Source organism: Carassius carassius, chromosome 21 (assembly GCF_963082965.1).
Source record: "Carassius carassius chromosome 21, fCarCar2.1, whole genome shotgun sequence".
In the NCBI taxonomy this organism is placed as follows: Eukaryota; Metazoa; Chordata; class Actinopteri; order Cypriniformes; family Cyprinidae; genus Carassius; species Carassius carassius.
In genome coordinates this window covers 18,462,999-18,476,299 of record NC_081775.1, presented here as the reverse complement: position 1 = coordinate 18,476,299, position 13,301 = coordinate 18,462,999, and the positions used below count along the sequence as shown (strand labels likewise).

The window sequence follows — 13,301 nt, the reverse complement described above, 5'->3', positions numbered from 1 at the left end:
AAGAACTTCTCTGTGTCGTAAACCACGAGGAGAGACACATACTGATGATCTCACAGTTTGTCAGTCCGGCAACAAGGTCACTAAAAACACAGAAAGTTAAAGCCAACACAAGAACCAAAGCAAAGTTCTTGGAAAATGTACACACAAAAAAAACATCACATGCACTCACACCAGACACAAACACATATCAGTGCAAAAAAACGCAATAGTGCTGATGTGACTCACAGTTTACAGTTTCACATCTCTTCTCCTCCCATCTTATATAAAGATCAGCAGTGGTTCAGTAAACATCTTCCAAAAATCCAGTTCAGTTTTAATCCAGTCAGCTGCAACTTTTTTTTTAATTACAATTTCTTTTTTTTTTTTTGCTACAGATATATTCAGGAAACACAGGAAGACATAACGACGGCTCTCCCCTTTCCATACTACTGCCTCCTCTGTGCTGCTGATAGTGGCACATCCATTCCAGAGGAGTAATATGAAGTTCAGTACAGTAGTAACTTGTAAAAGAAGTAGTCACACTTCATCACACTGCAGAGTTAGCATAAACCTCCAGCATTCCTCACTGGTGTGCGTTTGTAGGAACTGGAGGGAGCTTTTCATCATACTGTGGAGGAGGCGTGAGGGGTTCGATGGAGAACACGTTAGTCTGCTGGATATCGCTTAAGCTTTTCCTCCTCAGGTTATCAGATTTTATGCGCCTAATTTTAAGGGGAATCAGCTTGCGCCCAGGCCGGCTGTTTCTTCGGCCACCCGCTCCAGTCCTGGGGTCGATTTGGGATGAAGGTCTGCGTGCTGGGCTGAATCCATCTTCCACAGTGTGCTGATCTTCCTCTAGCTCCTCATAGGCTGGCAGCTGGGTGATGCTGTTGTGTCGCTCTGAGGACTGACTGATGGGATACTGGCCACTCATTACCACCTCCTCGTAAGTGGGTACAGTGTAGTTTTGAGCTAGTTGTTCCATCCTAGAAGCAAAAATGTACAACCATACACAGCATATTCAGCTTATTTTTGTTCAAACTATCATTCAAAAGATTTGGAGTCAGTAAGTCTTAATCAATGTTTAATACTTTTATTCAGCAAGGATGCATTAAACTGATTAAAAGGGGTCATAGGATGCCCATTTTCCACAAGCTGATGTGATTCTTTAGGGTCTTAATGAAAAATCTGTAACAAAGTTTGGTTAAAAATCAATGATATTGTAAAAAAACACCTTTTTTATTCTGTCAAAAACAGCTCTTTTCAGAGCAAGCCGGTTTCCTTTAAATGTAAATGAGCTCTGCTGACCCGCCCCTCTCTTCCAGTCGCTCTCTGAGGGACTGTTTACTTCAGCCGCAATCATGTGAAACTTGTGAATTAGCACATTATTATTATTATTAGCACCTTATACTAACTTTTTCTGTAGGTGATCGGGGTGCATTCTCTTAAGAAACAAACATAATACACTGCATCTTCAGCGGCTCAGATGTAAGGAGTAAATGACGACTGCTATGTTCATTATCACATCCAGCAACAAAACACCTCAAACGCTTTGGAGACATTCTTGTCTACATCTGCTCCGGCAGTGAAACATTGGTGGACTGATGTCAGCTCACTCAGGGCGGGTCTAAGGTAAGGGACAGTCCAGTCTGTGCTGAAGCACTACTGTCAATCAAACTATCATGTGAGGGGCCTGTTTTTGTGACATCACACAGACAGGCATCTGAGATCGGCTTGATTTGAGAAAGGGGTAAACATTTTAGAAGATTAAAAAAAATAATAATTTTTTTATCACTATAGGGTGGTTGTGTACACACACTGCCAAAACACATTTCAGTTCAAACTACTTCTAAAAGTGCATGTAGCATCCGATGACCCCTTTAAAAGTGACAAACGTTACAAAAAGAATCCTCAAAATTACATACATGACTCTGGACCTCAAAACCAACCATAAGGGTAAATTTTTCGAAATTTAGATTTATACATCATCTGAAAGCTGAATAACTGTGCGTTCACACCGCCGGCGTCGAGAGCTTCAAAAATTGCTCTTGCCGCTCTTCTCACGACACTGCAGAAAGATTCGTGAGCGCTCAGACGCTCTGACGTAGATCGAATGCTTATTTTGTATTTAAAGAGGCCGCAAAGCAAAAAAGATTGGTGATCTCGTGCAGACTAACCACAAGGAGGGTAACGTTATAAGTTAACCTCATTAAATATTGATGTGGACGAAGTATTAAGATCCTTTACCTAATAATGTATAAAGCACTGTAAAAATACTCTGATGCAAGTAAAATTCTTGCATTGAAAATGCTACTTAAGTAAATATAGTCAAGTATAAACATTACTTAATGTAAGTATAATCAGGGAAATTTGTTTAAAAGTAAACTGGGACTACAGTAGTATTATTTATTATATCAGTTTATCAGGAAAATGGACAATCTCAGACACCTTGGTCCACGTATCACTTTTAATGTATTTTTTTATGTCCCTGTACGCAAACAGGGACACATCATAGATTATTGCAAACGGGAAACAGCAATAATCAACCTGTCCTCCATTGTGCTCGGGAACTAATGTGGTCGGAGCTGCGTTCTCTGGAATCCTCTCAAGCAGTGGACTTCTACGTTCCGATTGGTTGCTGCCCAACAGCGTCATAGCTCATTACCATAAAGTTGCCTTGATTTCAACTCTCCTCGACGCTCTCAACGGCCAAGTCGTGCCGCGTCGCTCCTCGGCACTGCTCGACGGCGGCTTACATTAAAAACGAATGACTTCCGGCCACTTTGACGCTCTCGACGCCGGCGGTGTGAACGCACAGTAAATATTTCACCGAGATACAACTATTTAAAAATCTGGAATCTGAGTTTGCAAAAAATAAATAAATAAATAAATAACCCAATGCATATTACTAATCAAAAAATATGTTTTAATATATTTACGGAAGAAAATGTACAAAATATCTTTTGGAACATGATCTTTAATTAATATTCTTCTTATTTTTTGGCATAAATGAAAAATCTATAATTTTGGCCCATACAATGTATTTTTGGCTACTGCTACAAATATACCCCAGTGACTTAAGACAATGCAACGGTTTTCAACATTCATAATAATAAGAAATCTTTCTGGAGCAAAGAAATAAATAAAAACATTAGAATGATTTTTGAAGCTCGGAATAAAATAATTTAAAAAAGGTGAATTTGAGTTTATATTTAAAAATTCTGACTTTATTCTCGCAATTTCGAAATTATCTCTCACAATTCTGATAAGCAAAAACAACTTGTCATTGTTTCTTTTCCTCTCGTCTGAGAATCATGAGTATCCCTGACTTCTGGCTTTTTTTCCAATTTTTGAGTTGAGTTATAAAGTCCGAACTAGGAGATATAAACTTGCATTTGTGAAAATAAGTCAGAATTGTGAGATCAAATAAATAACTTATGTAAAATGTTAATAATAATACATTTAAATATTTAATAAATATTTATTCTCCTAATTGGTCTATATGACATCATAAAGAAATAAAATTAAAAAGAATGTTAATTTAATTTAATGTTAACTTAATTTAGAATCTTCAAAAAAATCATGAAGTGTATTCAAATCACTTGTATGTGTGAATTATTTATTTGATGTGTTTTTGAAAACATTAATAGGACAAAAAAAATAAAAGTCAGACACATCATTAGCCTATTTACCATCATAAAGTGTAAGAATGTGGCTGCACCTGGGTGTGTATTTAACAGTATTTACTCACATAGCCCCCTCCTCCTGTGTGTTAGCAGGTGTACTGCTGGCTTCTTGTCCCCGGGCCGCCCTCTGTTTCTTCCGTACACTCAGACACACAGACAGCAGCAGAAGCGCCACTCCTCCCCCTACTAGGACGAACGCCACGGACGAGGCCTCCCGAACTTGACTTTTATCCATGCTGGGTCTGGAGCTGTTCCCTCCAGACCCTGGCGGCACCACGCTCCACATAATCATGACTATCCCCAGAGCGATGAGGCCCAAGCCCAGCGCAGCAGTAGCACACTGCGCCCCAGAGTTACTGCTGCTGGTCCTGCTGGGGCTGGGTGGAGTCGGGTCGCTGTAAGACATGCTTCCAAACCTTACCATGGACTCAGATCTCCTCTGGATATGTTGTTTGTCGTCCTGTGCCTGTTGAAATGCCTAAAAACCTTATCTCATTTTTCCTGTCTTTTCTGGAGTACCGACCCCCTCTGTGAACAGAAAATCAAACAAAGGTGAAGCAGCAGAAAAGTGATTGAATAATCAAGACAGACGATCATAAAAGAGTCTTATATCAATCAACGTCCAAGACCCAGGCCAAGTCCTTTGATAAAGCCTGTGTGAAAATAGCGTAACCCTGCCAGTGCTTCAGCAGTGATAAGGTTTTTATCAAAGCATATTTATTGTTCACACACATCAGTAGACATGATGTTAGGCTTGCCAAATGTCCTTCCATGAGATAAAGCAGGTGTCCCTTCAACTGAGCTTTAGTTACAGGTGCATAAAATGGAAAAGGAGTTGGATTCATGAGTGAAGTGAGAGAGTTCACAGACTTTTCATCTCTGCTCTGGAAGGTTTACGTTAGAGTGAAAACAAGGCACCTCCAAGCTCCAAAAGTGTCTTTACTAAGAATGTGTTATTGTTTAATAGACAAGCACACAACAAAAAAAGCTCATGATAACTCTGCTCTGTCATGCCTACACAGCTCCTAGCATTGGTTATCTGTACAGGCAGGTCTGGGATAAGCGCTCTTTGCAGCACCCTTAATCATTTCTTAGCATTGTAGCAACATTAAGTCATGCTCCTAGATCAGTGTAAATCTTGTATATGCAGAACCAATTAATTTATAATAGAATTATTTCCTTGAGTTGTGACTCATCGGCTATGCTGTGTGTATGGAAAAATGTGGGCAGTTGCTCATGAGCTTTGTCTTTGTATTCCAGTATTTAAAATCTCGATGGACAGACATAATTTCTGCACGGCACATCTGACTTGTTGAAGGTAATTTCCCTCACGCATAAACAAGGTTTAGTACATGCCTGAATTTGATACATAACATAGAATTCACCTAGCACGTCTAAGCATGCAGACAGATAAAATGATGACAGTGAATCCTCACTAGGGAATGGCAGGAATTCCCTTTTCTCCCAAAAGCCACTGTAACCAGATTAGACAATGGAAAACAATAGTGCCACATAAATTCACATTACAAGGGACACCGTAAAAGGTTCAGCTGAGGGAGCCCAGGGCAACCGGGGGCCCAGAGACACCAAATCAGATGGAAGCGGTTTCTTAGAGGGAAAAGTACACTCACATTCAAGCATCAGTGAATTTAGTGATAATTTGACAAAAGTTGTCATCAAAAATAAGAAACATTTTTTGAATAATTTACAGTACTCAAAACGACACCTAAGGGGGAGTTAACACAGAATATGCATAACTAAATGCAAGTGGAATGGACAAAATGTCTCCAGATATGTTTCGACCTCTTAATTTACTTTAACGTGAGCACCTAGTTTTTATGCCAAATACAAAAACGTTTAAAAATGTGTAAATGCCCGTAAAGCTGTGATGTTTAACACTCTGCCAAAAATCTCCTCGTCTCGTGTGCATCATGCAAGAAATAAAGTCATGCAAGTTTGGAAAAGTATGAGGGCAAAGTTTTCTTTCTTGATGTCCCTTTAAGCATCAACGTCTGAAAATCTTATCCGAGTAGTTTTTGAACGTGTAATATACGTGTTAGTAGAAACTTTATAGAGTTAAATATCTTTAACGCAAACAATAGATTAATGCAACTTTACATGAGCAGACGTCCTGTTAAACACTAAGAGATAGCAACAGCGATTCTTAACAGAATGATCACACTGTAAGGCGTAAAAAGTCCAAATATGATTGAATATGGCACATTTAAAACAACAAATGCGCACGATGCGTCTTAAAAACAGAACGCCCTACGTAAAATCATGTAAACATAACAAAATTCCAGAAAAACGAGTCAAACTTCAGGTTCACTGGGAATGTAAGAAGTCTTACCGAGAAAAATCCCCTTCCTTTTGTTTAGGAGACCAACCCCATTTAAATGCTGGAGGAAACCACTTTTAATCCAATGATGCTACACCGCTGCATTCCTTTAGATACTCAACTTGAATTTCTTAAAGCGGTTTGGCCTTCAGTTTCACAAAAGTGAACATCTTCCTGTCCCTGCAGGCCAGAATTAACCCTTTAACAGACCTGTTCGGGCTCCTGTCCCGCCCACATGTTCTGAGGGGCTAAACTTCCCCATCCTTTGACACTGATGGTCCATAAAACTCTTTCAGTGAAACAGACAGTGATGAATATAAGAACTCCATATATAATACAGAAAAAAAATCAAAACTTTATTTTAAAATAGAATCACAACCTATCAAGGTTTCCAGTTTCATAACAGTAAAAAGTGTTCATCTTATTTTCATTCATCTTTTTGTATTTCAGTCTTTTTTCTCCATTTTTTTTAACTGTTTAAGAATTATTGATAACTTCTAGGAAGACTGTAGGTCTGTACAGAAGCTGACATGAAGTTTATTTATGACATGAAGTTTGTTTATACACTTTTCAAGATACTAGCATTGTTTATCACACCATTCTTCAGTCAGGGTGGTGCACATCAAATGACCAAGATCACCCACATAAATACGTCAAACAAGGTTCAGTCAAACATCAATTCCTAGAGCGGGACAAATGCTCAACAATATTTAACTACTTTATGGGCAGTTGTGATTCTGGCAGTGTTAATAATGCTGGACAAAGGTTGACCATATAGACAAAGTGCTTCCTCTTTACGTTAGGAAATATCATGTAACTTTGTAACAGTAAATGGAAAAAGGAGTGTTCTGACATGTATTACGTATTTTTCTCAGTATAATGAAATAATTTATTAATCCTGAGTGGGAAACTGTGGGAATGTCAGGTAAGATGTTTATCAGATACCAGAAAAATGAGGAACAAATATTTAACAAAAACACAACAATGCCAAAGGGGGAAAAAATTAGCTGATCTTTTTTTTTTCAACCCCCTAAAAATGTTGTCATGTCTTAATGTCCTGGGATAAAATACAGAAGTAGGCTGCCAGAGAGAAGAGTTAACTAAAATTTAAGACCATTTTTATATGGAGAACATGTAGTCCTGTCTTTATCTATACAAATATGCACCTCCTTTAACGCTGCTTCAGAAAGTCAGTTAATAAACACATAAATGTACAACAGTCATATCTTTGATATTTGCACATTTACTATGATGATTAGCCTAACCCCTGCTTCAGCTTAGCAATGTGCATGACCTTGGAGTTGATAGCATGATATTGAGATTAGTGATTTACAGTCGGTAAATTAGCAGCAGATTTGAATCATTTGAAACATTGGTGGGGGGGGGGGGGGGGGGGGGTCCAAATTAAACACAATTTTCTTTGTGGAGTTCTCACAAATCATAATTGTCAGGATACCTCACCCTCCTTCCTCACACATTTCTTACCCACACATGACAATAATTCTGTGAAAATCTAAACAGATTCCATATGGATTTATGGATTCTCACTTTGAGACAAACCAGTCTACAGTCACAGACAACAACATAGGTCTACAAAGCAAAACCAACTGGCAAACTGAGAGTCCAGAGACTGAAAATGTGAACCTTCATTGAGATTTCATCAACATTCACCTTGAAAAATAAAATCCCCCATTTGGGAGCTTGAAGAAAGTGTCTTTGTTTTTCCTCAGAATGTGTTTGTTATGTTTTTCATCAGTGATCTCAACAGGAGAAATACTCAGACATTGGTGAGCTCAGCAGCAGAAAAATGTCGAACCGGGCAACGCTCTCGTTGAAGCGAGACCTCCTGAAGTCCATTCCTTGGAAATGACCCGGATCTGTTCTGATGACTGATCTTTCGTCCAGCGAAGTTCTTTGGGCTGAGACCAAGCTGCTGCTGTAGAAAAAAAATGTATCCATTAGATTTCTACTTCACCGGTGCTTCAAACTTTTAAAGACTTTTAAGAATTATTCAAGCAATAATGAGGATAGATTGTTACTGAGAACTACACTCGAAAGAGAGAGCAGACACTGGTTGTGCAAAAAGATTAATGCAAAGGATAAAGTGTTAACTAACTACATTTAAAGTAATTGTTCACCCAAAATATTGTATTACTGAATACTGGCACATGTCTAAATGTAGCATTTGTATAAGTTTGAAGAATTTATAATTCAGCTTTAGTGTTCTACCTTCACCCTCCTTAAAGACTGCTGATCGTCATGACAGCTAGGTGATGAGCTGCTTAGAGAGCTTTGCCGGTGAAGTGTGGGCGGAGTCCCCAAAGGTTCGACTTCCTGATCAAGCCCTGCCCTGCAGACACAGACATCAGAGAAATCTGCATGACTCAACTGTCTCTTGAACTTGTACGACAATATATTCAAAGAGACATTGATTCATTGAGACATATACACTTGTAGAGTTAGACACAGACACATACAGTACAACAATACTAACAGACAGTCCTACCTGGCTGCACTGACAAGTGCCTTCACCTCTTCATTCAGGTGATGACGGACCATGTGCTTGTTGCTTGGAATACATAAGGCCGCCGCCATGGTGTCAGAGCTGAAGGAGGGATCCATCACCATGATGGCACCATGAACCCCACTGCTCTGAAGATTGTCAGCAAACTCCTAAATGAAAAGATGTCATTCTTTTGAGTTATTCCATATACCACCACCTACCCTTTCTCTGTTTTCTCTCAATGGTACCTTCAGATCAATCTCTTTGATCCATTTGATGATGCGATGACAGGTCCACACTACAGGGTCTGTGTTCTGATTCTCACACTCTGATCGCCTGGACTGCAAAATCTGCAGTAAAACAGTATTTGGGTAATTGTTGTTTAGCTTCATTAACTTATTATACAGACAAACAGGGTATGTTTTCCAAACTGGGCTATTCTGATGTGTGTGTGAGTGTGTGTGTGTTTGTTGTTCCATTTTGGTAAGGTTGCCTGTGCCTGTAGGAATTCCCATCATGCTGTTCTTCTGGTTTATGTGTGTGTGTTACCTCTTTGTCAAAGTTGAGCGTGTGTAGCAGCTGTATTCCCAGCAGCAGGCTGTTCTGGTGGGCTTTTTTAGACACGTGCAGATGCTTCTCAAGGTCGGTGCGCGTGAGTGTACTTAGGAGACGTCCGTCCACAAGGTGAGTGTGGAAGAACTGGGAATATTGAGGGAGACCTACATCCATCAGCCAGGCCTGAGCCACCCAGTGGTGATCCAGATCAGCTGCTTTAGAAAGGCTGAAACAACATTAGAAAAGAAGTGGAAAAATATTTTATAAATCTAGAAATAAATTGAACTCTTTGTATTCAAGCTAGTTTTGTATACCGTTTTACTATATATATATATATATATATATACATACAGTACAGACCAAAAGTTTGGAAACATTACTATTTTCAATGTTTTTGAAAGAAGTTTCTTCTGCTCATCAAGCCTGCATTTATTTGATCAAAAATGCATTTATTTGATCAAAAATACAGAAAACCATTATATTCTACTATTGACCATTCTGAGTGAGCTATGTGAAGGGAAGGAATGGGATGAGAAGGAACTGTTGCATATGTGAGAGAGGCGTTTCCTGCATTTTCTCTCGGTGAGATGTGGGAACAGATGTCTGTATGTTAATGCACTGTGTGTCTTTAGAATGTCTCAGAAGATCAAAGTGTCTGAAGTTTCTGTAATTCTTACAGTTGAGTGTGTGTTTGTGTGTGTGTGTGTGTATATATATATATATATATATATATATAGAATTTTTTTTTTTGTAATCAACATAATGCCACAACTTTTGCAGACTGAACTTAACTTGAACCTGGAATATTATTTTCAAATATATTTTTTATGTTTCTAAATATATTTTTTAAGGATTATTAATAAAATAAAATTGGGATGCTATTTATAACATAAATAGAATTAAGTTTTTGGGGCAGTCACACCAGTTGACCTTAAAGGGATTGTTCGCCTAAAATAAAAGTTTCTGTCATCATTTACCCACCTTCAAATCTGTTCATCATAAAAAGCAATTATATCTCATCTCACAAGACTTGATTTTATACCGTTTAATTCATACGGATTGATTTTATGATGCATTTTTGGATCTTCCATACTTCGGTTACCTGGACTTTTAATGGAGAGACAGAAACCTCTTAGGTTTCATTAAAAGTATTTTGTGGTCTTACTATATCTTTTTTATCTTTCTTTTTTTTAATCTCTTTAAAATTGTTGTTCTGTTCATTTTATTTTAATCTGCAGGGGTCCTCTCTATGAAATTATTTTTCTGTTATGTTCCATTTTTTAATGTCTTAAGATGTGCTTCCTACCCGTGTCCTAAATCCGCATCCCTGTAGTCTTCAATGGCCAGACGGAGTTTCCTGCGATGCATTGAATTACTGATCCCTAAAACAAACTCCAGGTCCTCATCAGTAAGAACTAACAAAACCTAACAAAACACACACAGAAATCAATGTTTCATTTTAACATTCACAAACACTGCTTGTTTAAATAGCCCAAAGCATTCTGATAGGATCTGTGTATAATTTTATAGACTGGTGTGGATAAGTGTTTATGTATAATACCGACAAGGTCACGTCTACCTTCCCACTTTTAACGTTGTCCGCACAGGTCCGTATGTACATGGGCATGGCCATGATCACCTCCAGCCACGCCTGCACGGTTCCTGCTCGCCAACGGGACATGGGGGCCGTCCGCGCGAGCTCCACCTGCTGAAGACGATCCAGATGCTCCTCGCATTCAGATAGGCTCACACTGAGGCGGGCGGGGCTTGATAAACTGTCGGAGTCTAGATTAGTGGATAACGGGAGAGGGGCGGGACTTAATACGAGTTTATTTTCTATAATTTATGAGCATAACCACCGTGTTTTCTCAAGTGAAGACAACTATACGGTACCATAAATATAAAATATATTATTTAGAGATGAGTTAGATAAATGTCCTGGAACAAACATTTTCCCATTTACATCATAGTTTTTGAACAGCAGCCACTAAAGCGTCTTCTGAGCGGGAATCAATAATTTCACCAGTAGATGGCAGCACAAAACCGCCTTCAAAAACGGCAATCTCCTCAAGTGTCCATCATTTGTTAATAATAGGGTTGTTTCAAAAAACAAAGCACTCCTTTCTTAGAATCAATTTTAACCTCTTAAGACCCGGCAAAACATTTTAGAAAAAAATAGTAATATATTTTTTTTCATGTCATTCCATTGCTTAGAGCATAAATAAATGTAAAAATAAATAAATTAATTAATTAATTAAAAATTATATTTCATTAATAAGTTATGCTACGTCCTTGGTAGAGGACATCGGGACTCAATAAAATAAAAAATGAAAAGACATGAATGAACATGCATAGGCAAAAACAATTGATTTTTTTCCATTTAGACATTTGGCAGACACTTTTATCCAAAGCGACTTACAAATGAGGACAATGGAAGCAATCAAAACCAACAAAAGAGCAGTGATATATAAGTGCTATAACATGTCTCAGTTAGCTTAACATAGCAAGAGCTTTTTAAATAATATAATAAATAGGAAGAAAACAGATAGAATAGAAAAAGAAAAGAGCAAGCTAGTGTTAAGAGGTATTTTTCGCTTTTGTTAATTGCATGTTTTATGTGTATTATATATATATATATATATATATATATATATATATATATATATATATATATATATATATATATATAATGAATGAATCACCACTACATTTTCAGTTTTCAGGATTTTTTTTTTTAACAAACTTTGCATAAAGATAATTCTTAACTATGTTATAACAGAATTAAATGATATACAATTTTTCTTTATGCAAAATGTGTGTAAAATGGCCATAAACAGGTTTTTCATTATACATAATGTATCTATAAACGAAATCTAATTAGCATATTAATGTGTTTTAGGGCAACATGAAAAAAGTGTAATAATGGACAAGTAATAATTGACAAGATTTTCATAATATATAAATTTCATAGGAATACTGAAATATAATTTCTTTCCCTATTCATTTGTTGTGTCTCCCAAAATGCGTAATAAACATGCTTTTAGTCCCGGTGTCCTCATATGAGGACATATATGAAATCAACGTCCTGTTTCGTAACAGAAAGTCATATTTTTATTACATATTCCTGAGATGTTGATTTATGACACACAATTAAAAAATTGGTCAGATTAAAATGATAATTACAAAACATTATCATATTTCTATAAGAGTGTCTCTAAATTATTATCAGACATTTTTGAAGACCAAGGAAAGGGAGTGGGTATGGTGAAACAGCCAAACATTTAGTGTCTCTGAAAAGCCCTGGATGTGGCATGTATGATGTATAGTCTCACTAAAATGTAATGTCCTCATATGAGGAAGCAGGGACTCAGGAGGTTGTAAAATAATGACTGACAAAACAGATGGACTGCTAAGACCTTGTACAGAGTAAACGTTGTTGGAAAAGAACAGCTTGTCTGGTTTTGCTACTGCTTTCATCTCATCTACACAAACTCTTCATATATTAAACCATTTTCCCCCTCCTTCTCTAATAGAGCTTCATTATCAGGATTGTGGAGTTTGCACATCACCAGGAGCTAATGAGCCACTGCAGAGAAAAACAATGTACACAGAATCCATCCTGCACCAAACTGACAAAATGAGAGCCCCATAAAGACTGGACAAATGGATTAAACAACCACACACACATACAGATAAATGCCCATGTGGTTAAAAATATTTAGTGATGAGTTAGTTAATTATGCTCTGTACTGCCTAATCGCCATCAAGCAGGCGATGAAGTAGCCAAAGACAAGCTCAGGGAGGCAAAGTGCCAAAACAGTTACAAAGAGTGAAGAACTCAGCCACACACTGTTGAGTGTTTCTGATTTTATTTCAAAATAGTCTGTAGTTATATAACTTATTACCATTTTCATTTCCATGCCATTTAGAGTTCCATGCTATTCAGCACCAGCCTGAGCCAAACGCAGCAGGGAAACGAGAGCCGTCTCTCCATCTCCAGCTGATGAAGAACACTCTGCATGCTCTGAAAGCTCATTTATTCTTCACTTCATGTCAGTGCACTATTGAAATGTACACAATGGTAAGAATCTGCCACTGAATGATAGCTAGCATTGATTTCAGAAAAATAAAAATAATACACTATAAATACAAAGTTGAATGGTGAAAGGCCCTGTAGAGTAAAGGTATCTAGTCCCCACTTGCAAAGCAAGATGGGAAACTACCGTGGAGCTCTATGTCA

General features: G+C 37.7%; 2 protein-coding genes across 5 annotated transcripts in view; both read right to left on the bottom strand.

Annotated features, from left to right (window-relative positions):
• Positions 1 to 349: 349 nt before the first annotated feature.
• On the bottom strand, positions 350 to 6,232 carry LOC132097703 (transmembrane protein 51-like). The gene is made up of 3 exons (XM_059503584.1): positions 6,016 to 6,232; positions 3,731 to 4,193; positions 350 to 965 (listed from the first exon to the last, which is right to left on the bottom strand). Exons 2-3 carry the CDS (start codon positions 4,087 to 4,089, stop codon positions 563 to 565), a joined length of 762 nt encoding a protein of 253 aa, XP_059359567.1. The 5' UTR covers positions 4,090 to 4,193; positions 6,016 to 6,232; the 3' UTR covers positions 350 to 562.
• A 1,390-nt stretch (positions 6,233 to 7,622) lies between these two features.
• LOC132097693 (kazrin-A) overlaps positions 7,623 to 13,301 on the bottom strand; it is a 35,536-nt gene continuing 29,857 nt past the window's right edge. For all 4 annotated transcript variants that reach the window (XM_059503568.1, XM_059503567.1, XM_059503569.1 and 1 more), the window contains 7 exons: positions 10,641 to 10,846; positions 10,368 to 10,486; positions 9,056 to 9,287; positions 8,755 to 8,856; positions 8,510 to 8,676; positions 8,233 to 8,353; positions 7,623 to 7,939 (listed from right to left, as the gene is read on the bottom strand). In XM_059503568.1, the coding sequence (XP_059359551.1) occupies positions 7,781 to 7,939; positions 8,233 to 8,353; positions 8,510 to 8,676; positions 8,755 to 8,856; positions 9,056 to 9,287; positions 10,368 to 10,486; positions 10,641 to 10,846 (1,106 nt within the window). In that variant the 3' untranslated portion in view covers positions 7,623 to 7,780. The remainder of the gene's footprint in view (positions 7,940 to 8,232; positions 8,354 to 8,509; positions 8,677 to 8,754; positions 8,857 to 9,055; positions 9,288 to 10,367; positions 10,487 to 10,640; positions 10,847 to 13,301) is intronic.

Bases quoted from the DNA above. Each gene is read 5' to 3' on its own strand.
- LOC132097703 (XM_059503584.1), bottom strand. From the start codon at position 4,089: ATGGTAAGGTTTGGAAGCATGTCTTACAGCGACCCGACTCCACCCAGC. The intron at 966-3,730 runs GTGAGTAAATAC...TTTTGCTTCTAG, and splicing joins ACACAGGAGGAGGGGGCTAT to GATGGAACAACTAGCTCAAA.